Below are 21,401 nucleotides of genomic sequence, written 5' to 3'. Positions count from 1 at the left end.
AGTGCCGTTAATCCATCCTGGATTTTCCTTTTTAATTAGTAATTTATACTAATAATAAAACTAAAACACTTGTCTGTTTATCTTTGAACACCATTGTTTCCAGAACTGCTTGACAAATTTGCATGATGTTTTCAACTTGAGTATACCATTGGGCAACATATAGGCTTTATTTCATCAAATCAGGTCATATGTATTGTAAAAATGTCTATGTAAGTATGTTCTAGATCTCCTCAAAAAACATTGGCTTGGTTTCAACCAAACTTAGTGCACGTATCACTCACAGTGTGGAAAGAATTGCTGTGGGGTTAAGAATCACCCACATGTCAAAGGGGTGGGAGTGAAAAACAAGTGTAGACTATGATGCATGAATATGGAGATTTTATTCATCCAGTGTTTGAGAGCAAGAGCACTTAGTGCCTTGCAACAAACTTTACACAAATTTCAAACTTTTACCAAACTTTTTCTCATTGACATCTTCCTCAAAATGATGAAAGGCAAAAAGTTTGCCGATTTCTACATTCCTACAAAAGGCATGACATTTTAGTTTATTACTTCTTTACTGTTAGTTGTATTTGTGACACTTTCTGCAGACATTGTTCACATATACTGCTGAATATATGAGCAAAAATATATCATTGTATGACATATAGTTGAGGATATATGACGTCATGAACACTGAGATGTGTGAAAAACTGCTGTGCTATGCATAACATTTAAATTTATTGTTACTAGCCCACTGAACTGTTTTCAGTAAAATTAGGTAACAAGATAGCTTGAACCATAAGGAAAACATAGTTTACTTTAGAAAGTGTGTAGTACAAGATAATTTTTGATTTGATGAATATTACACAGATTAGGGAAAAATATTTACTCTTGGAAAAAGCTGTTTACTCTTTAACTTTGAACTTTATTCTGTTTGTGATAAAGCTTTTATTGGTTGATGTGTACTACGTGATATGACTCAAACTAATGAATACAATTTTTTTTTAATAATTTTCAGTGTGTTTAATCCGTACTTCCACACTGTTTGTTGCACAATGTATAGCTACTACGCACACTGTCGAATATTTGAGAACAAGAATTTTACACACAATTATGAAACTTTTCTTGCTTATAACCCCTACAAAATGATTAGAAGAAAAAAGTTTATTGCTCAGTACACTTTCACTGTTCATGCAGTAAAACCGTCACATCAGACGTGAGGTAATGACTTTTAAATTTCTTACGTCTTTGCTACTAACTCTATTCACAACACAATTAGTAGATTGCGTCTACCATATGCTGCTGAATGTACCGACAAAATAATGTCATTCTACGACACAGAAAGAGGGGGAGGAGGACATGGACAGAGAGACGAGGGAGTAGCAGATGGACAGAGGGAGGTGGAAGGAGGAGATGGACTACTAAAATTGAAAAAAATGCATACCTGAGCAACACCAGGTACTCATATAGGGTACTAATAGTTATTTCATGTGGCTCGTAAATTGCACTCACATGATTTACTGTTATTAAAATGTCTGCCTCAGAAGAGCACCCTTAACAAAACAACATCTGTGTAGTTGAGGGGGTTTGTATGTTCCTATGATGTGGGGGCGGGTGGTGGTGGGGGGCGGCTATACTGGTGGTAATGTAACTATTGGCAGGGTCTCCCAAGAGTCCACAGGGGATCCAGGCAGTGTATACCACAGCATCCTGTCTTGTATACTGTCCCTTCTGTTTCCTTTGTCTGATTGTGTGGCAGCAGGCACAGTCCCCTGATATGGGAGTGCAGGCACAGTCCCCTGATATGGGAGTGCAGGCACAGTCCCCTGATATGGGAGTGCAGGCACAGTCCCCTGATATGGGAGTGCAGGCACAGTCCCCTGATATGGGAGTGGAAGATGCATGTTCTTCTTCTTCTTGGTGCCATATACTTGTAGTGTGTTGGCTGCTCACAGGCAGTGTTGCCTTGCTTCTTGAACCAGCTCTTCAAAATTGTTGATGCCAGTCCATGTCTTGATATTCTGTGACCGTGATTGCTTCCTTCTACCTGGTGGGCGCTATCCTTCTATTCTGCCTTCTAGAATTAATTGCAGAAGTTCATATTTCTTTCTCCTCATAATGTGCCCCAGGTACCATGTCTTTCTTCTTTTAATTGTCCCCATTAGTTCTCTGTCCTCCCCGATAGATCCATGGTAACCAGGAAAATGGTGATGCACACACTACAGAGGTATGGGTAGTGTTCTGTAGTGAAAGTGAAGACAAACTATCTAAGATGTAAGGTCCTGAAATAAAACCGTGGCAGGTGTCCAGGCCATGAGGTGGCAGCCCCACCAGGACACTCGAGGGCTGCAGGATGGTTGGTGACCCGCACCATCAAAAACTTCAGATCACAGAAATGCTGAACTGCTGATAGATTTGTGCATTTAGCATGACCTAGTCATTGGAAGTATACTGTTTCCATACTGTAATTGCCATGAGATAATGTGGGTCTCTTCATGTTATTGCAAATCAAATAGGTCACATAACCATAAGTTTTGACATGCTCCGTTAAATGTAAGAAATGAGAGGTGCTGACACTGGAAGTGATTACTGCCTAGTTATGAAGTAGTTCAGATTGAAAATAGTGGAAAATAGGGCCAAGCTCAAGCACAGGAGCAAAAAATGGATGTGGGAAGGTTACAACACCAACAACTCCAAGAAAGATCAGCACTAGAGCTAAAGAATAGTTTTCAGGTCCTCTCTGAAGAAAATTTTATGTAGGCAGCAATTGAAGCAAGTGGGCAAAATTTTGGAGACAGTTATCTAGATATTAGAACCATCTTATGATTTAAGGCACATCAAAGGAAAGAATGGCTCTCGGATGACACATGGGATGAAATTGACTGTAGGAAAAAGTAAAACAAAAGATAAATCTTTGCAACGAGGTCACAGAAAATTGAATCACATAAAGAATACACTGGGGCAGACAAGAGTCAAAATACAGCCAGGAAATGGACCAATGATCAGGCACAGTTAGCTGAATATGCTGCAAGATGAGGGAATATACAGGAGCAATATATTATTGTCAAATGGCTGTCAGTGGAGAACTTCAAATTTGAAGCACCAATTAAGAGCAAGGATAGTGTGATTTTTACGACAGAGGAATGGCTGTAAAGATGAGAGAAGCATTTCAGTAAGCAATCCAAGACGAACAGCTGAGATATGTTTCAGAGGAAATGAAAGTGGACGAAGTTACAAATCTGCAGTTGCTCACAGTGGGTGAAATTAGACTTGTTTTGAGAATCCTAAAAAATAAAAAGGCTCCAGGCCTAGCAGTGGAACTGTTAAAATCTGGCGTTGAAAATATGGTTGTTCTTAAGAGTGGACTGGCACCATCAATGCAGACATGAACACAATCTCTGGCAGCACGACATTGACGATTACGGTGTTCAGTTACAAGCTATCTATGGGCTGTAAATAGTAAGCACTATTGTAGTTGTTCTCGACAAAGATGACGACGATCAGTCTTGTTGAAAGCTAAAGTTTTTATGCAGATTCGACATGACAAGCACTCCAAGAGTATTTTATACAATAATGTCAGAAACTTCAATCACATATAGCCTGTCAGTTCAAGAAAATATATTCCAGGCCCAAGTGAGTGTCGTGTTTCGGCAAAATGCCCAGACCCATGACTCAGCCTCCACGTGTTTTTAAATTAACATTGTATCAACTGAAACTTCCTGGCAGATTAAAACTGAGTGCGGGACTGAGATTCGAACTCTGGACCTTTGCCTTTCGCAGGCAAGTGCTCTACCAACTGAGCTACCCAAGCACGACTCACACCCCCTCCTCACAGCTTTATTTCTGCCAGTACCTCATCTCCCACCTTCCAAACTTTAAAGAAGCTCACCTGCGAACCTTGCAGAACTAGCACTCCTGAAAGAAAGGATATTGCCGAGACATGGCTTAGCCACAGCCTAGGGGATGTTTCCAGAAAGAGATTTTCACTCTGCAGCGGAGTGTGCGGTGATATGGAACTTCCTGGCACATTAAAACTGTGTGCCGGACCAAGACTCGAACTTGGGACCTTTGCCTTTCGCGGGCAAGTGCTCTACCAACTGTGGCTAAGCCATGTCTTTGCAATATCCTTTCTTTCAGGAGTGCTAGTTCTGCAAGATTTGCATATGTTGTAATTAAAATAGTGCTAATAATAATAATAATAACGAAAAGAGAGAGAAAAGTTTACAACTAAAGTATACGAAAGTTTACAAACAGGGAAGAAAAAGAAAAAGAAAAAAAAAAAAAAAAAAAAAAAGACTTCCTGGGGGATTAAAACTGTGTGCCGGACCGAAACTAGAACTTGGGACCTTTGCCTTCGGGCAAGTGATCTACCATCTGAGCTACCCAAGCACGACTCAAGACCCGTCATTACAACTTTAATTCTGCCAGTACCTCGTCTCCATGGCTAAGCCAAGTCTCCGCAATATCCTTTCTTCTAGGAGTGCTAGTTCTGCAAGGTTCACAGGAGAGCTTCTGTAAAGTTTGGAAGGTAGGAGACGAGGTACTGGCAGAAGTTAGGCTGTGAGGACAGGTCGTGAGTCGTGCTTGGGTAGCTCAGTTGGTAGAGCAGTTTCCCGCGAAAGGCAAAGGTCCCGAGTTCGAGTCTCGGTCCAGCACACAGTTTAATCTGCCAGGAAGTTTCATATCATCGCACACTCCACTGCAGTGTGAAAATCTCAGTCTGGAATCGTATCAATTATTTTCAGCTGGAATCAGTGAGTTACATGTATCTTGTGTGTTACATGTATCTTCCTCCCCTCATGAACCATGGACCTTGCCGTTGGTGGGGAGGCTTGCGTGCCTCAGCGATACAGATAGCCGTACCGTAGGTGCAACCACAATGGAGGGGTGTCTGTTGAGAGTCCAGACAAACGTGTGGTTCCTGAAGAGGGACAGCAGCCTTTTCAGTAGTTGCAAGGGCAACAGTCTGGATGATTGACTGATCTGGCCTTGTAACAATAACCAAAACGGCCTTGCTGTGCTGGTACTGCGAACGGCTGAAAGCAAGGGGAAACTACGGCCGTAATTTTTCCCGAGGGCATGCAGCTTTACTGTATGATTAAATGATGATGGCGTCCTCTTGGGTAAAATATTCCGGAGGTAAAATAGTCCCCCATTAGGATCTCCGGGCGGGGACTACTCAGGAGGACGTCGTTATCAGGAGACAGAAAACTGGTGTTCTACGGATCGGAGTGTGGAATGTCAGATCCCTTAATCGAGCAGGTAGGTTAGAAAATTTAAAAAAGGAAATGGATAGGTTAAAGTTAGATATAGTGGGAATTAGTGAAGTTCCGTTGCAGGAGGAACAAGACTTCTGGTCAGGTGACTACAGGGTTATAAACACAAAATCAAATAGGGGTAATGCAGGAGTAGGTTTAATAATAAATAGGAAAATAGGAATGCGGGTAAGCTACTACAAACAGCATAGTGAACGCATTATTGTGGCCAAGATAGATACGAAGCCCACTACAGTAGTACAAGTTTATATGCCAACTAGCTCTGCAGAAGACGAAGAAATTGAAGAAATGTATGATGAGATAAAAGAAATTATTCAGGTAATGAAGGGAGACGAAAATTTAATAGTCATGGGTGACTGGAATTCGACAGTAGGAAAAGGGAGAGAAGGAAACATAGTAGGTGAATATGGATTGGGGCTAAGAAACAAAAGAGGAAGCCGCCTGGTAGAATTTTGCACAGAGCACAACTTAATCATAGCTAACACTTGGTTCAAGAATCATAAAAGAAGGCTGTATACATGGAAGAAGCCTGGAGATACTGACAGGTTTCAGATAGATTATATAATGGTAAGACAGAGATTTAGGAACCAGGTTTTAAATTGGAAGACATTTCCAGGGCAGATGTGGACTCTGACCTGTAGATTAAAACTGAAGAAACTGCAAAAAGGTGGGAATTTAAGGAGATGGGACCTGGATAAACTGAAAGAACCAGAGGTTGTAGAGAGTTTCAGGGAGAGCATAAGGTAACAATTGACAGGAATGGGGGAAAGAAATACAGTAGAAGAAGAATGGGTAGCTTTGAGGGATGAAGTAGTGAAGGCAGCAGAGGATCAAGTAGGTAAAAAGACGAGGGCTAGTAGAAATCCTTGGGTAACAGAAGAAATATTGAATTTAATTGATGAAAGGAGAAAATATAAAAACACAGTAAATGAAGCAGGCAAAAAGGAATACAAACGTCTCAAAAATGAGATCGACGGGAAGTGCAAAATGGCTAAGCAGGGATGGCTAGAGGACAACTGTAAGGATGTAAAGGCTTATCTCACTAGGGGTAAGATAGATACTGCCTACAGGAAAATTAGAGAGACCTTTGGAGATAAGAGAACCACTTGTATGAACATCAAGAGCTCAGATAGAAACCCAGTTATAAGCAAAGAAGGGAAAGCAGAAAGGTGGAAGGAGTATATAGAGGGTCTATACAAGGGCGATGTACTTGAGCACAATATTATGGAAATGGAAGAGGATGTAGATGAAGATGAAATGGGAGATATGATACTGCGTGAAGAGTTTGACAGAGCACTGAAAGACCTGAGTCGAAACAAGGCCCCCGGAGTAGACAACGTTCCATTGGGACTACTGACGGCCTTGGGAGAGCCAGTCCTGACAAAACTCTACCATCTGGTGAGCAAGATGTATGCAACAGGCGAAATACCCTCAGACTTCAAGAAGAATATAATAATTCCAATCCCAAAGAAAGCAGGTGTTGACAGATGTGAAAATTACCAAACTATCAGTTTAATAAGTCACAGCTGCAAAATACTAACGCGAATTCTTTACAGACGAATGGAAAAACTAGTAGAAGCCGACCTCGGGGAAGATCAGTTTGGATTCCGTAGAAATGTTGGAGCACGTCAGGCAATACTGACCCTACGACTTATCTTAGAAGCTAGATTAAGGAAGGGCAAACCTACATTTCTAGCATTTGTAGACTTAGAGAAAGCTTTTGACAATGTTGACTGGAATACTCTCTTTCAAATTCTGAAGGTGGCAGGGGCAAAATACAGGGAGTAAAAGGCTATTTACAATTTATACTGAAACCAGATGGCAGTTAGAAGAGTCGAGGGGCATGAAAGGGAAGCGGTGACTGGGAAGGGAGGGAGACAGGGTTGTAGTCTCTCCCCGATGTTATTCAATCTGTATATTGAGTAGCAGTGAAGGAAACAGAAAAATTCGGAGTAGGTATTAAAATCCATGGAGAAGAAATAAAAACTTTGAGGTTCGCCAATGACATTGTAATTCTGTCAGAGACAGCAAAGGACTTGGAAGAGCAGTTGAACGGAATGGATAGTGTCTTAAAAGGAGGATATAAGATGAACATCAACAATAGCAAAATGAGGATAATGGAATGTAGTCGAATGAACTCGGGTGATGCTGAGGGAATTAGATTAGGAAATGAGACACTTAAAGTAGTAAAGGAGTTTTGCTATTTGGGGAGCAAAATAACTGATGATGGTCGAAGTAGAGAGGATATAAAATGGAGACTGGCAATGGCAAGGAAAGCGTTTCTGAAGAAGTGAAACATGGACAATAAATAGTTTGGACAAGAACAGAATAGAAGCTTTCGAAATGTGGTGCTACAGAAGAATGCTGAAGATTAGATGGGTAGATCACATAACTAATGAGGAAGTATTGAATAGGATTGGGGAGAAGAGAAGTTTGTGGCACAACTTGACCAGAAGAAGGGATCGGTTGGTAGGACATGTTCTGAGGCATCAAGGAATCACCAGTTTAGTGTTGGAGGGCAGCGTGGAGGGTAAAAATTGTAGAGGGAGACCAAGAGATGAATACACTAAGCAGATTCAGAAGGATGTAGGTTGCAGTAGGTACTGGGAGATGAAGAAGCTTGCACAGGATAGAGTAGCATGGAGAGCTGCATCAAACCAGTCTCAGGACTGAAGACAACAACAAAAACAACAACAACAACAACATGTATCTTACGATCTGCAAAGAGTTTGTGAAATACTCAACTTCTGGGTCATCAGCAGTATTGTCTGAATATAATTTCAGAGAGCTGCCATTTCTAAGATGGGTTTAAAACGAGTTTGTGTCTTTGGTTTTTTAAAAGTAAGTTACACAGAATAAGAAACTCACTTCAGTTTTCCTCTGTCATTAAAACCCTCCATTCAATCCCACAGCAAGTGTCCTTTTCAGCTAGAGATGCTCTTCAGTTATATGGAGAAAAGTTTATAGAATACTGCTTTGAAGGAAGCTTACTGTTTCTTGGCTACTGAAATTGCGTCTGAATGGCATCGTACCAAATTTGAAACCCATTTGAATGTCTGGTCTTCCAATCTAATAGAAACTTGAACTTCTATATTTAAGTGATTCTCAAAATGTTAAATGTCTCAGCATTTGGAGGCAAGAGTAGACTGATTCTGTTTCTTGCATCCTTACAATTTCACATTGATTCCACCCGGGAAAAAAGACTACAGAATGCAGCAAGTTTATCAGGCATCTGTTTTTATCATTAATCCTCTCCTTCTAGAACAGTTTGACATGAATTACTTCAAGTTAGTGAGATCATTTGAGATTAAAGAAATAGCACTCTGTGTGGGATCTTAAGATTTGAGTGTGTGAAAAATAGGCGATTTTTATTTTCAAGTAAAATATAAAGTCGTCCAAAATGTTTGTGATGTAGTTTTATACCTTACACTTTTATCTTTAAGGAATGATTTTGTCTGCTTTGGACACTGCCTATAACTCTGCACCAGGTAGAAAGACCCCTTGCAGCCAGAACATTGGTCATCGGTGGGAATTCCTGAAGCCCTCCCTTTGGACCTGTAACAAAAAAACTGTGTACAACTCATTTTCGATACATTTCCTGTCAGCATCCATAGGATGTTAAAAATATAAGTTCTAACAAAATGGTGACTTTTGGAGCAAGTATCATTTTCTTCCCCCAAAAAATCGAAAGAAAAGCATGTACCAAAATTAAACTTTTGAAGATATCACAAAATAGAATTTAGAATGGTGTCATCAAATTCTGATCAAAATCGTATGTACATTCTTGAGTCATGGTTCCCACCAATTTGAAACATACAGTTCTGAGAAAAACTCATTTCGGGTTATATTTTTTGTAGTTAAGTTAAACATACTTCCAGTCATTGATTCCTGGTCCATAGAGCAGTTCGACCTGATCCAAAAGGAGGCCCTCCTCCATCATCTTCATGGTCATGGTGGTCCTGTGGGCCTCTTTGACAGCTGCTGTCATCTGATGCTCTGCTAGTTCAATGTGCTTTTCGCCTGATTTTGTGCAGAAGTTGTAACAGGCTGGTCCAATCTCAAGTTGGAGCATGTTCATAGCTTCCATAATGCCTGTTATGCTGTAGTTGAAATTACATTTTGGACTATTTTTCACACTGTGGATGGTATTCAGAGACAGTTTTCCACAAATTGCACTAGAACTCGATAAGATTTTCTGATGAAATAGGGATGGACACTACAGTAAAGTTGACACCCCCGTAATAAATGTTCTCTTTACTCCATACCGTTGCACAGATGTCATTGGTGGGTGTTGAATTCTCTCATTTGCTGAAATATCCTGAGTGCAGTTCAGGCTGTTAGGGTTGTGTTCACAAGATCCAGAACTTACGACAGTTTTTGAGTACTCACTTATGTGAGCATCAAAGAAATTATTTGCTGACAATCATTAATGCCATAGTTCTATTACACCATGTATTTCAGTTGCAGCCCATTACAGCTTTATTTCTGTTAAGATGTATTTGTGCTGTTCAATAATGTGATATTGTGTAACATATTCACATAACAATTTTTTTTTGAAGAACAAAAGAAAGATGATGATACAGCCACTACTTTTCAGAGTTTATAAAGAATGCGGATTTGATGTGGCGGCAAAGTGTGTGGAGTTCTACAATTGCAGCATCTGTAGCTGCTAAATACTTGAAAGAAGGTGGTATGATAACTCTGCCTGGAGCTAAGCCAGCTTTAGGCGCAACAGCAGGTATGTGTTAGTGCTCAACAGACGTATGTTTCCTCTGTACAGAAACAAATCCCAGTATGTGTCAGAAGACTCACATAGGCTTAGTAGCATAATTGTTCCTTTATTTTAAGCTACGGACTGTGATTTTTAAATATGTTTTCTATTTAAGAAATGGTAAGATCACAGATCTTCATTACAGTTTAGAGGTGGGCAAGTTCTGTGATCTTTTCTGAGATTTCTATTCTACTTAACTGTAAATATAAGTAATTTGCTTTCATAACTACCAATATTTCTAATTCTTTTTATCAGAAAACTGTGGACAATGCTTACATCCAACAAGCATGTCTTCTATTGTATGTTTCCTTATTACAATGGTATACGAAGTTCGTGCCTTTTGTCAGTTCATACAAATGATGGTCATTGTTCCAATAAGAGAATTGCTACTGCAATTAATTATTTAAAGTCATATGAACATTGACAGCTGGAAATTACTTGCCAGCTTTTAAATTAGTGGAAACATCTAGATGTCATAGAATTTTAATGTAAGGATGACTGTAACATGTTGAACAACATCTATGTTTTGATCACCTCAAACAACCTGAAATCATCTTTGGTATTCTGAGACTTACCACAGCATGAAAGTACTTTCATAAAGTGCTGTTTCAATCATCCAACTTTACTGCTATATATGTTCTGTGCATTTGTATCAGCGAGTGTTTTTCCTGTTTAATATGAATTAATCAAATTACTATGTAATTTCTAGGGATGATTGGATATGGGATGGCTAAAGCTGCTGTTCATCAACTGACAAAATCATTAGCTGCTGAAAACAGTGGACTTCCTGCAAATTCTTTGGCAGTTGCAATACTTCCAGTTACCCTTGATACTCCAATGAATCGGAAGTGGATGCCCAAAGCTGATTTCTCAACATGGACTCCCTTAGAATTTGTTGCAGGGTAAGTTCGTGCTTCAAAGCAAAACATTCAACATGGCAATTAAATTTGCTTCTGTGGCAAGCAAAGGGTTCTTTGAGATCATTTGCCTGTAAAGCAGATAAAATTGTTATTGAAACTCAAGACCAAGCAAGTGATGCGACATTTGACATATTTTTAGAAGAAAAAAAGGCTGCAAGTCACTATAATATTTCCAGTCATGTTTCAGAGAGCTATTTCTTCTGTGATGAAATACTGATATTTTACGTTTCGTTCTGTTTGCACTAAAGAGTAAAATGGACCACCATTGCCACCATTGTGTGGTTCTGAGAAGTAATAACTAACCACAAATTTAACAAAAAGTATAAAATTTATTTACATTGTAGTCACAACATACACTCAAAGACAAAAAGACAATTCACCACGAAGGAATTGTCCAAATGGGATGGAAATCTATAGGTGTGATGTACATTTACAGACATACAAATTATTGCAATTTCAAAAGTTTTGGATGATTTGCTAAAGAGAGAGAGCTTCGCAAATTGAGCAAGTCAGTAACACATCGTTCCACCTCTGACAGAGGTGCAAGCACTTATTTGGCTTGGTACTGCTTGATAGAGTTGTCGGATGTCCTCCTGACGAATATTATGCAAAATTCTGCCCAATTTGCTTGTTAACTCGTCGAAATCCAAAGCTGGTTTGAGGGCCCTGCCCATAATGCTCAAAAAAAAAAAAAAAAAAAATGCCCTCAGTTGGAGAAAGATCCAGTTCCCTTGCTGGCCAAGATAGGATTCAGCGAGCACATTGACAAGCAGTAGAAACTCCTGCTGTGTGCAGGCGGGCATTAACTCAATGAAATGTAGCCAAGGGTGGGTTACCATGAAGGGTAACAAAATGGAGGGTAGAATATTACTGACAAAATGCTATTCTGTAAGGATATAGAGCAAAGGGGTACTGCTACGAAAAGAAATGGCACCCCACACCATCACTCCTGGTTATCGAGCCATGTGGCAGACAACAGTATCCCACCGCTGTGTGTCTTAAGACACGTCTTTGCTGGTCGTTGGAGCTCAGTTGAAAGTGGCACTCATCACTGAAGTTAATGAGATACCAGCCAAAGATTTGTCTGGAGTTGCCCTAGGCAGCCAACTTAGTCCTGCAAGACCATATAAATCAGTCCTGAAAATTGGCTATTGACCCTAAATAACAAAAAGTGTGAGGTCATCCACATGAGTGCTAAAAGGAATCCATTAAACTTCAGTTACACAATAAATCAGTCAAATCTAAAGGCTGTAAATTCAACTAAATACCTAAGAATTAAAATTACAAACAACTTAAATTGGAAAGAACACACAGAAAATGTTGTGGGGAAGGCTGACTAAAGACTCAGTTTTATTGGCAGGACTCTTAGGAAATGTAACGGACCTACTAAAGGGACTGCCTACACTATACTTGTCCATCCTTACCGTTTAGGATCGATGGAGTACATCGAAAAAATTCAAAGAAGGGGAGCACGTTTTGTATTATTGCGAAATAAGAGTGAGTGTGTCACTGAAATGTTACAGGATTTGGCATGGACATCATTACAACAAAGACTTTTCTCGTTGTGGCGGAATCTTCTCACAAAATTTCAATCACCAACTTTCTCCTCTGAATGTGAAAATATTTTGTTGACATGATGTACATAGGGAGAAATGATCACCATGATAAAATAAGGGAAATCAGAGAATTATATAGGTGTTTGTTTTTTTTCTGTGTACCATACGAAATTGGAATAATAGATGATTGTGAAGACAGTTCAATGAAACCTCTGCCAGGCACTTAAATGTGATTTGCAGAGTATTCGCATAGATGCAGATGTAGAAACCACCTTGCAGTACCTTACCCCCATCTGCAGGTTTATCATGTTCTGCAGTCCCAAATTCATGCATACCATCTCCCACATTGAAACACTTGCCCTCCAGGGTCTAGGGCAACGTGCACAATGCCACATAAAAAAACTCTCCAACGAATTCATTTCCTTGGACTACCAGTATCCATCACCTGTACAAGAGCCTTCAAACATCGCCCACAGGCAATGAACCCTGCCTCACAGACCTCCTACATTCATCATAGCTCAGAAACTTTCTCTCAGCACCATACAGAACCCAGAACCTAAATAAACCTCAAACACAGTCATGAACCTCGTCCCCAAAAAGCCTTAGTCTCACAGAAGTATTGGTCCTTTCCAAAGACTTACCATTTGCACAACTTTCACTTCTCTCCTTCTCCCAGTTCATTCAGTGGAAACACTTTCCACGACCAACCCTACCAATCAGACAGAATTCAAAACAAATGTTGAAATCTGCCTGACTTAGTTCCTCTAACCAACCATGATCCATTTCCACTGCCACTTAAATCACCACCTATTAACATTCCAGAATTTTTTAACTCAAATCTTGCATCACCATCATTGCCCAAATTCATCAACATGGAAAACAACCTTACATCTACAGAAAGAACTGCAGTCCACCACCTAGAAACTGATCCTGGCCTTACAATCCTACTGTGCACCTGCAAAGTCTCTCCGTTGTCGCGAGCCCTGTCTCACCTTATGGGGTGCGTAAGGTTGGCAGGACCTGTACGTCTGTATGAGTTTTGTAGACCTGCAGTGGTAGGGTGGGGTTAGTAGTGTAGTGTGTGTGTGTGTGTGTGTGTGTGTGTGTGTGTGTGTGTGTGTGTGTGTGTGTGTTTTGCAGGTGATTGTCTTAATGTCTAGTTCTTGTGTAAGCTGAATGTAGTAAGAATGCTTACTAGTGAAAGAGCATTGTTAGTGGATGAGATTTTCAGTACAGGAGGAGACTTTACGGAGCATTTGAGGCGGCAATTTAGATTGTGTTTTCTGCTTCAAGGTGTCCCCATCGTGACGCTGTATGTGATTTAATTCGCAAATTCCGACAACAGGGTCAGTCAATGATTTACCACGAACTGGTAGGTCCACAAATTTAACAATATGGAAGCTTGACGACGTTTTGGACATTATGTTACAGAGTCCAACAAAATCAGTGAGGAGATTATTGCAAGAAGCCAAATCTCTCGTACGGCAATACATAAGGCTGTAACCAAAGAACTGGGGAATTACCCATATAAAACAACTGCTGTGCAACAATTACATTGTACCAACAATGCAAAACGAATAGCAAACTGTGAATGAATGGTTTCAGTGATTTGTTAACAAACGTGCAGTTGGTGTTTCAGATCGAATCTTTTTCACAGATGAAGCTTGGTTTCACCTACCTGGCTACATTAATTCCCAAGATTCACGAATTTGGTCACCATTGCACACAGAGAAAATTGGAGTGTTGGTTGCCATAAAGCAAGCATGAATTATGGGTCCGATCTTTTTCGATTCTGTCATTTCCGATGCCTGGTGCTCCCGGATAATTTATCCATTTATTGCCTGCTGAATGTCAGTGAGGTCAGCCAACATTTTTCCAACAAGACAATGCTACTGTTCATATGGCACACCAGTCCCTATGACTTGTAGATGAAATCTTTGTAGACAGAGTAGTTATGAAAGGTCTGTGGCCACCAACTCACTGGATCTGTCTCCGCCTGACTGATTCCTTTGGGGTGTGGCCAAAACATTTGTGTATCAAAAAACCCAAAAACAGTAGATGAACTGAAGACAATGATTACTGATTGTCTGCATCCAACTGCATGTGAAACACTGGTAAAGGGGTTCACAAATAAATGTAAACTTGTTGAATTATGCCTTCAAGAAAGAGGAAAACATTTCCAGCATCTACTGTGATATTTGTGAGTTCACTGTATTTATTTGTAATTAATATAATTAATTTCATTGTTTTAATTGTAATAATGTTGAATCACATCTCCCAACGTAACTGCAACCACTAGCAGCGAATCCCAGCCCTTGATTATACAGAGACATGAATGTGCTACCAGCCTTATGCACCACGCTGCAGAGAGACTTTGTAGACACACTGTACCTGCCAACAAAACTTCCACTACCCGTAATATTGAACTACAGGGTTTATCTGATGGAGGGACTCTGGCAGCTGTCAGATTCGTCCACCTACAAACCCTGCCACAGTTTCCCCACTCCAGAAATCCACCAGTTCTCCAGTCCTCCGTCAAACCCTTACACCCGTTCCATAATCCCCTGAGAGTCCCTCTCCCTCTCTCTATACCATTCCCAGTATTTCTACCTTTTATCTGCTTCACAAAGTACTTAAACCCAACCATCCAGGACATCCCATTCTGGCTGGTTAGTGTGCCTCCACTGAGTGTGTGTCTGCTCTTGTAGACCAACACCTTCAGCCTATTACCATTAACTTGGCCTTCTATATAAAAGACATCAACCATTTCCTCCTCCAACTCTCCACAGTTCCTGTTTGTTTACCACACAGTGTGCTGCTCATTACTGTTGATGCTACCTTCCTCTATAGTAGGATCCCCTGTGTCCATGGTCTTGTCAGTTTTGAACACTGCCTTTTCCAACGACCCAATGAGTCCAAACCTAGAAACTCCTTCCTGATCACCATGATCAACTATATCCCCACCTATGATTACTTTTGCTTTGAAGGCATCACCTATAGACAAATCAAGAGTACAGCAATGGGCATTTGCATGGCAGATTCCTAACCACCAAGAATCCCAAACTGATCACCTGGTTCAGATTCATTGACGACATATTATTGATATGGACCCAGGATGCAGACACCTCATCCACGTTCCTGCAGAACTTCAGCAATTCCTTCTCCCCCATTCATTTCAGTCGGTCCTCTTCAACTCAACAAGCCACTTTTCTTGATCTCCACCTCAAGGATGGCTACATCAGTCGCTCTGTACATATCAAACTTACCAACCACCAGCAATACTTCCACTCCAACAGCAGCCACCCATTCCATATCAAGAAGTTTGTTTCATAGAGCCTAGTCACCAATGGTCATTGCATCTGCAGTGATGAGCATATATATCATAGGTCACACAGAGGCTTCACGGACCAAAATTACCTATCCAACTTTGTACAGAAACAGATCTCCCGTGCCTTCCACATATCCACTGTCCAGCCACAAACGAGCACACACTATGTGACTCGGTACTACTCAGGTCTGGAGCAACTGAATCACATTGTCTTCTGGAGTTTTGACTCCCTCTTGTCATGCCCTAAAATGAAAAATATCCTACACACTAGCCTTCCCACCCCTACAGTGATAATCCACCAACCACCAAACCTATGCATTGTCCTTGTCCAACTCAGCACGATTCCTGCTTCCAACTTCTTACCTCATGGCTCCCTGCAATAAACTTAGATGCATGACTTGTCCCCGCCCACCACCACCACCACCACCACCACAGACATCTCCTATCCCACTGAAGTCAGGGCTACCTGAAAAAGCAGTCATGTGAACTTCTAGTTAAGCTTCAACCACTGTTCTGCTATCTATTTGGACATGACAGCAAATAAGCTGTCTGTCCACGTGTGTGGCCACTTACAAACTGTGGCCAAGAGACTGCTGGATCACCCAGTTACTGGACATGGTGCCTAACACAATGTGCTTCACTGCAATGACCACATCACAACCTGCACCTTCTGTTTCCTTCATACCAATACCAGCTTTCCTGAATAGATGGGAGGGAACTCCCCCTGCAGTATATCCTACATCCCTATAGCCCCTCGAGCCACGACATTTGCTAGTCCCCGTCCTCAATTTAACTGTCCTCTTCACTGCATCTACTCCACCAACACATCCCCCCTTTCCCCTTCTCTACTTCTCTGTCCCCAGCTTGTTCCTGCATGTCCCACAAGCAGCACTACATTTTTCCTCACCCCATCCTGCCATCCCATCTCATGCTCATGTCTCCTCCTCCTCACAAACCATTAATAAGTTATTTATAGAATAGAAACTGCATTGAGCCAAGAGAACAGGCAGTAGTACTAGAATTCTGTTCAAGCAGTAACAAAAAAATATGAAGGCGTCCTTTGATATTCATTATTTAAAGTTATGAATAATAAATAATAATTATTCAAGTAATGGAAACTCCAGGTATGAATATCAACAATGTAGGAAAAGACAGATTGCTATTTACTGTAAAGAAGACACGTCAAGTTGCATTGGCACTCCGACCCGAGATGCTGGAGTTGGTGGTTGTGTGTGCATGAAGTGTGCTTGCTTGTGTGTTTGTGTTAATGGTGCATGTTTGTGTTTCTTTTACTGACAAAGGCTGTGCCCCAAAGCTATATGTGAGTGTCTTTTAATTGTGCCTGTCTGCAACTTGATGCGTCTTATTTACAGTAAATGACAATGGGTTATATTCGCAAAGGAATAATCTCTTTAGTTGTGAATAATTTATTTGTGAATAAATTTGAGTGACTTATTTGAATAATTATCTAATCAGAAAGTCCAGGATGAACTAATAGTAATTCCAGCAGAAAAATGCCCCTATTGGAGAACAAAAAAGGTGGATATGCTCCTGTTTAAGAGTGTCTCGACTGAAAAGGACACGGAGTCGACCTGGGTTGGCGAGGTGCTGTGCTAACAGAATTGGGGCATACATCCTGCTTTCTTTTGCAAATGATTTTACAGAATCTGTTTGGTAAATAATTTGACGTTTGCATTACTTGTAGTTACACATGTCAGCTTCATGATAAAGTGCCCATAATTTTGTTAATAGCCGTAGTTATTGTGATATTACACATATAAGCAAGAAATTCGAAAACGTTACGAAGAAAAATAGGGTTCGCTATGAAATTATGTTTTGTGCATATTAGACGATATATTGCTTTGTTCAAAATGCAGCTAATATTTTGAATTTTTCATTGAACTTGGGAGGGGATCAGTATCTGCCTCCGCAATCAAGAAAATGGATTTTGTATAGGGTGTTCACTTCCTATCACATGTACACGAGAATGAAATATTCATAACATCCCCCACATCTTGTAAACTGTTTGAGATACTGAAAAAAGATTTTGGAAAATGATAGCATGCAGAGAGGGTGTATTTTGCCATGTGGTTAACATACAGGACTTCCTTACCTATGGCTATATAGAAAAAGCTATAGTTTTTTTTTTGCCCCCCAACCAGTACTGTAATTTTCTTAACAGTCCTTGACAACTATCGAAAAGAGAATTTGCTGGTATGAAAAACATGAAATTTCTTCTTATGTTAGTTACTGTAAACTGACACAAACTCATCTGCAACTTTCTCTATTGTACGAAATTAACCATATCAGATATGGGTTTCTTGTTGATATAATAATGCAATTCGTGTACATTGGTTGTGTTACTGAAGTGAATGAACAAAGTAAGAACTTAGTGGTTACTAGTGACTAAAGTCAGGTAATATTAAAGTCTCCCAAAAAGATTGTGGAGTTGCTGGACTAACTTTAAGCTTTCTGTTACACATAAGAGTGCATAATATTCCAACATATTTGTAAAAAGACTTTTTTGCCTTTCTACAAAAACTGCAATTATTGTAGCAGTGCCTTACTCGTGATTTAAAACCAACTAGATCATGTGTATTGCTTCCTGTGACCAATGGAAGCTTACAATACACTGCCAAACGAATGTGGAAGACATAGTGTTTAGAGTAACAAATTATGTTAAAAATTATTTTGAACATGATTTAGGAGGTGAAGCTTATGTGGAATCACAACAAAGTTATTTGCCAAGAACTACAGAAGAATTGATAATTTTACATTTTTTGCTGAAGAAGATTGTGATTTGAAAGTATTGCATCATTATCTTGAAACAGACAATTTTAGGATATACAAAATGCTGATATCCTCTTTGCAAGTGTGGAATGTGTTTTTTTTAGTGTGGCACAGGGCCAAATATTAAAAAATGAAACTTTCTGATGGGATGTTTGACAAAAGTTGTTCTGTAAACAAAAAGTTATTTGAAACTTCCTGGCAGATTAAAACTGTGTGCCCGACCGAGACTCGAACTCGGGACCTTTGCCTTTCGCGGGCAAGTGCTCTACCATCTGAGCTACCGAAGCACGACTCACGCCCGGTACTCACAGCTTTCTAAAAAGTTATTTGTTTAATGATTGACAAAGTACGGGATTTCAAATTTTTCTATTATTCGTAACACTTTTTATTTACAGGTGATGAATAAAAGTTTTTATTTGTTATTAATAATAATTTTTATCTGTATTCACTTTTCCCATAAATTGTGCTAAGGAAAGATCTTTGCACATGTGCACTCTACAAATTTAGAGCGTGCGTGCGAGTAAGTGCGAGCACGTGATAAATGCACGGACACAGACAAGCGCTAACGTGGTCTTGGCTTTAGGTGAGGCAGAACTGGTCATTTTCGACAATTTCTACCACTTTATGCTAAGTGTACTTGCATTGTCTCTCTCACACCACAGTCTCGTACACACTACTCTGATGGACTTTGCACATGCTTGCCTCTAGTGTTTGGTTCACAACAACTGAACACTTGTTATCATATGATTTAAGTAGTACCATACATTTTGTAGAACTCTGTTCAGTTTTCCCTGTGTACTCCACATTGCGTGAATTAGTCTGTTTCCGCTTATGTGCATATAACCTGTGTTTTTGTTCCCAGATTTAATGGTTTTCCAGTCTTGAAATTGATAAGTTGTAAACAAAGTCACTCACTGGTGTCGTTGACACTGGAAAGAGGCGCGGTTGAAAAGGCAGACACCGAGCTAGCTGTCCGTGTCATCCTGAATTTCACTAGCACAATGATATCCCAACTTAAGACATGGAATTAATAGTTTTTGGCAGAAGCCGCGGCTGAAAACACCATTACATGCCCACATGTGGAGCTGTGGTAGAGATAGTGCAACACGGGTATGTCTCAAAAGACTGACAGTATGCATCAGCACATGGTGTGTCTGAAGCAGTGCAAGCAGGGAGCATAAACTGATGTTGGTTCTATGAGGAGGATGAGGATCAGGATCAGGATCAGGAGGAGGAGGAGGAGACCGGGTGAGGCTAGGCTGGCAGAGGTCTTGCTGCAGACCGAGCCGTTGTTCTCGGCTGGTAGCCAGTGACCATAGTATGTAGGTATCCAGTCACAGGATCAACAGCTTGGGATGGAAATAACTCACAAATGGAGAAACACTACCTTTCCAGGCGGCTTGAGCTAGGGGTGTACTGAACTGCTAAGACAGCTGTGCAGCGAAAGGCCAACACATGGTCCCTACCTCCTGCGCGAGCAGAGCTCAGGTGGTGAACGAGGTAGTGACGTCAAAGGCTGGTACTGGTTGGTTGCGCATCTTTTAACCGTGGTGAGGATGGAGGCTGCGGTGGAGACACCGCGGTTGTTGGTCACGCAACAAGGGATGGTGCCCAGTGTAAAGAGGGTGGACTTCCGGCTGTCAGTAGTGCTGTGCCACTGTGTGACAGCCAGTGGCTGCATGGTACCAGCAGCCAACGTGGGGTGGGGGCGAGCAGGGTCACCCTGAGCCTGTGTCCAGTGCTGCACTTCCAGGTGTGAGCAGGAACTGGGTGCTGTTGCCAACATGGAACTGTGGAGGCAAGGGTGCAGCAATGTTGCCAGTCGGGTGCAAGGAGAGTTTGCAACGTTTGAAAGCTGAAAACGCACGCACCGGGCACTGCGAGTGCGAACCTCCAGTGTGAGGACGGACAGTGGCAGCTCTGGGGTGTGCTGCCAGGAGCGTATGAAATAACACTATTGTGGAAGTGGCAAGGGCTGCGATGCATTGGTGGTGGTGCAGTTGGCTATTGATTGCAATGGAGAGAAATTTTCCATGTCTGGCATAGACAGTACAGGGGCAGGATCGTGAGCGTCCTCTACATCAGGGGGAGGGGGGGGCTGGTGCCTTTGTTGTCGATGCCAACGAGTCGGGGGCACGGTGGGTTTCCCACGGTGTCCTCAGTCATAATGTGGTAAGCCACTGTTGAGAGAGCTTCAGCAGCTGGAAAGCTTGACGACCTGTCGGTAGTGGGGGTGCCATTGGGGCACTGGCAGAGTCGGTGGCAGCCGTGGCATGAGTCTCCAGTGTGGTGATGAGGTTGGTGGTTGGGCTTGGGCTGGGTGGTGTGGGAACGGGCAAAGTGTAGTCGGGTGTGAGCCTGTTGATCGAAAAACTGGTAGGGGTGCTGTGGAGCTGTAATGTAAATGTCTTGGAGTCCCACTTCAGAACCTGGAGGGGGCAAGAATAGTGGGTGCGAAGCAGGGTAGGTGGCTTTCAGTGCACAATATAATGTCTGCATGATGTGAGGTCGCTGTGAATGAATTCTCTGTGTTCGCCGAAACGCTAGGGTGGGTCAGGTCTCAAGACGGTGATGGACTTGGGGATGATGGGCAGGTGGTCAGGCTCCAGGAAGTGAACTGGGACACGGAGTGGCTGGCCTTATACAGGGTCGGCAGAAGACATCTCAAGTTTGGCCTTGTGAGGAACATAGAGGTTGAGGAATACCAGGGGCAAGGCAGCGGTCCACATGTTGTGGCAGGCGAGAGTGGCCTTCACGGTGCAGTGGAGCAGTTCAACC

The 21,401-nt window shown here is 41.4% G+C and overlaps 1 protein-coding gene across 1 annotated transcript in view; it reads left to right on the top strand.

The window, feature by feature from the left end:
* The window catches only part of LOC126481360 (dihydropteridine reductase), a 52,492-nt gene that overhangs the window by 21,961 nt on the left and 9,130 nt on the right, over positions 1-21,401 (top strand). Inside the window, exons 4-5 of the mRNA XM_050105058.1 lie at positions 9,856-9,996; positions 10,739-10,931. Coding sequence (XP_049961015.1) covers positions 9,856-9,996; positions 10,739-10,931 — 334 coding nt within the window. The remainder of the gene's footprint in view (positions 1-9,855; positions 9,997-10,738; positions 10,932-21,401) is intronic.

This window comes from Schistocerca serialis, chromosome 5 (genome assembly GCF_023864345.2).
Source record: "Schistocerca serialis cubense isolate TAMUIC-IGC-003099 chromosome 5, iqSchSeri2.2, whole genome shotgun sequence".
NCBI lineage: Eukaryota > Metazoa > Arthropoda > Insecta > Orthoptera > Acrididae > Schistocerca > Schistocerca serialis.
Note: the sequence above shows the minus strand (reverse complement) of the source record. Positions and strands in the feature narration are given on the sequence as shown.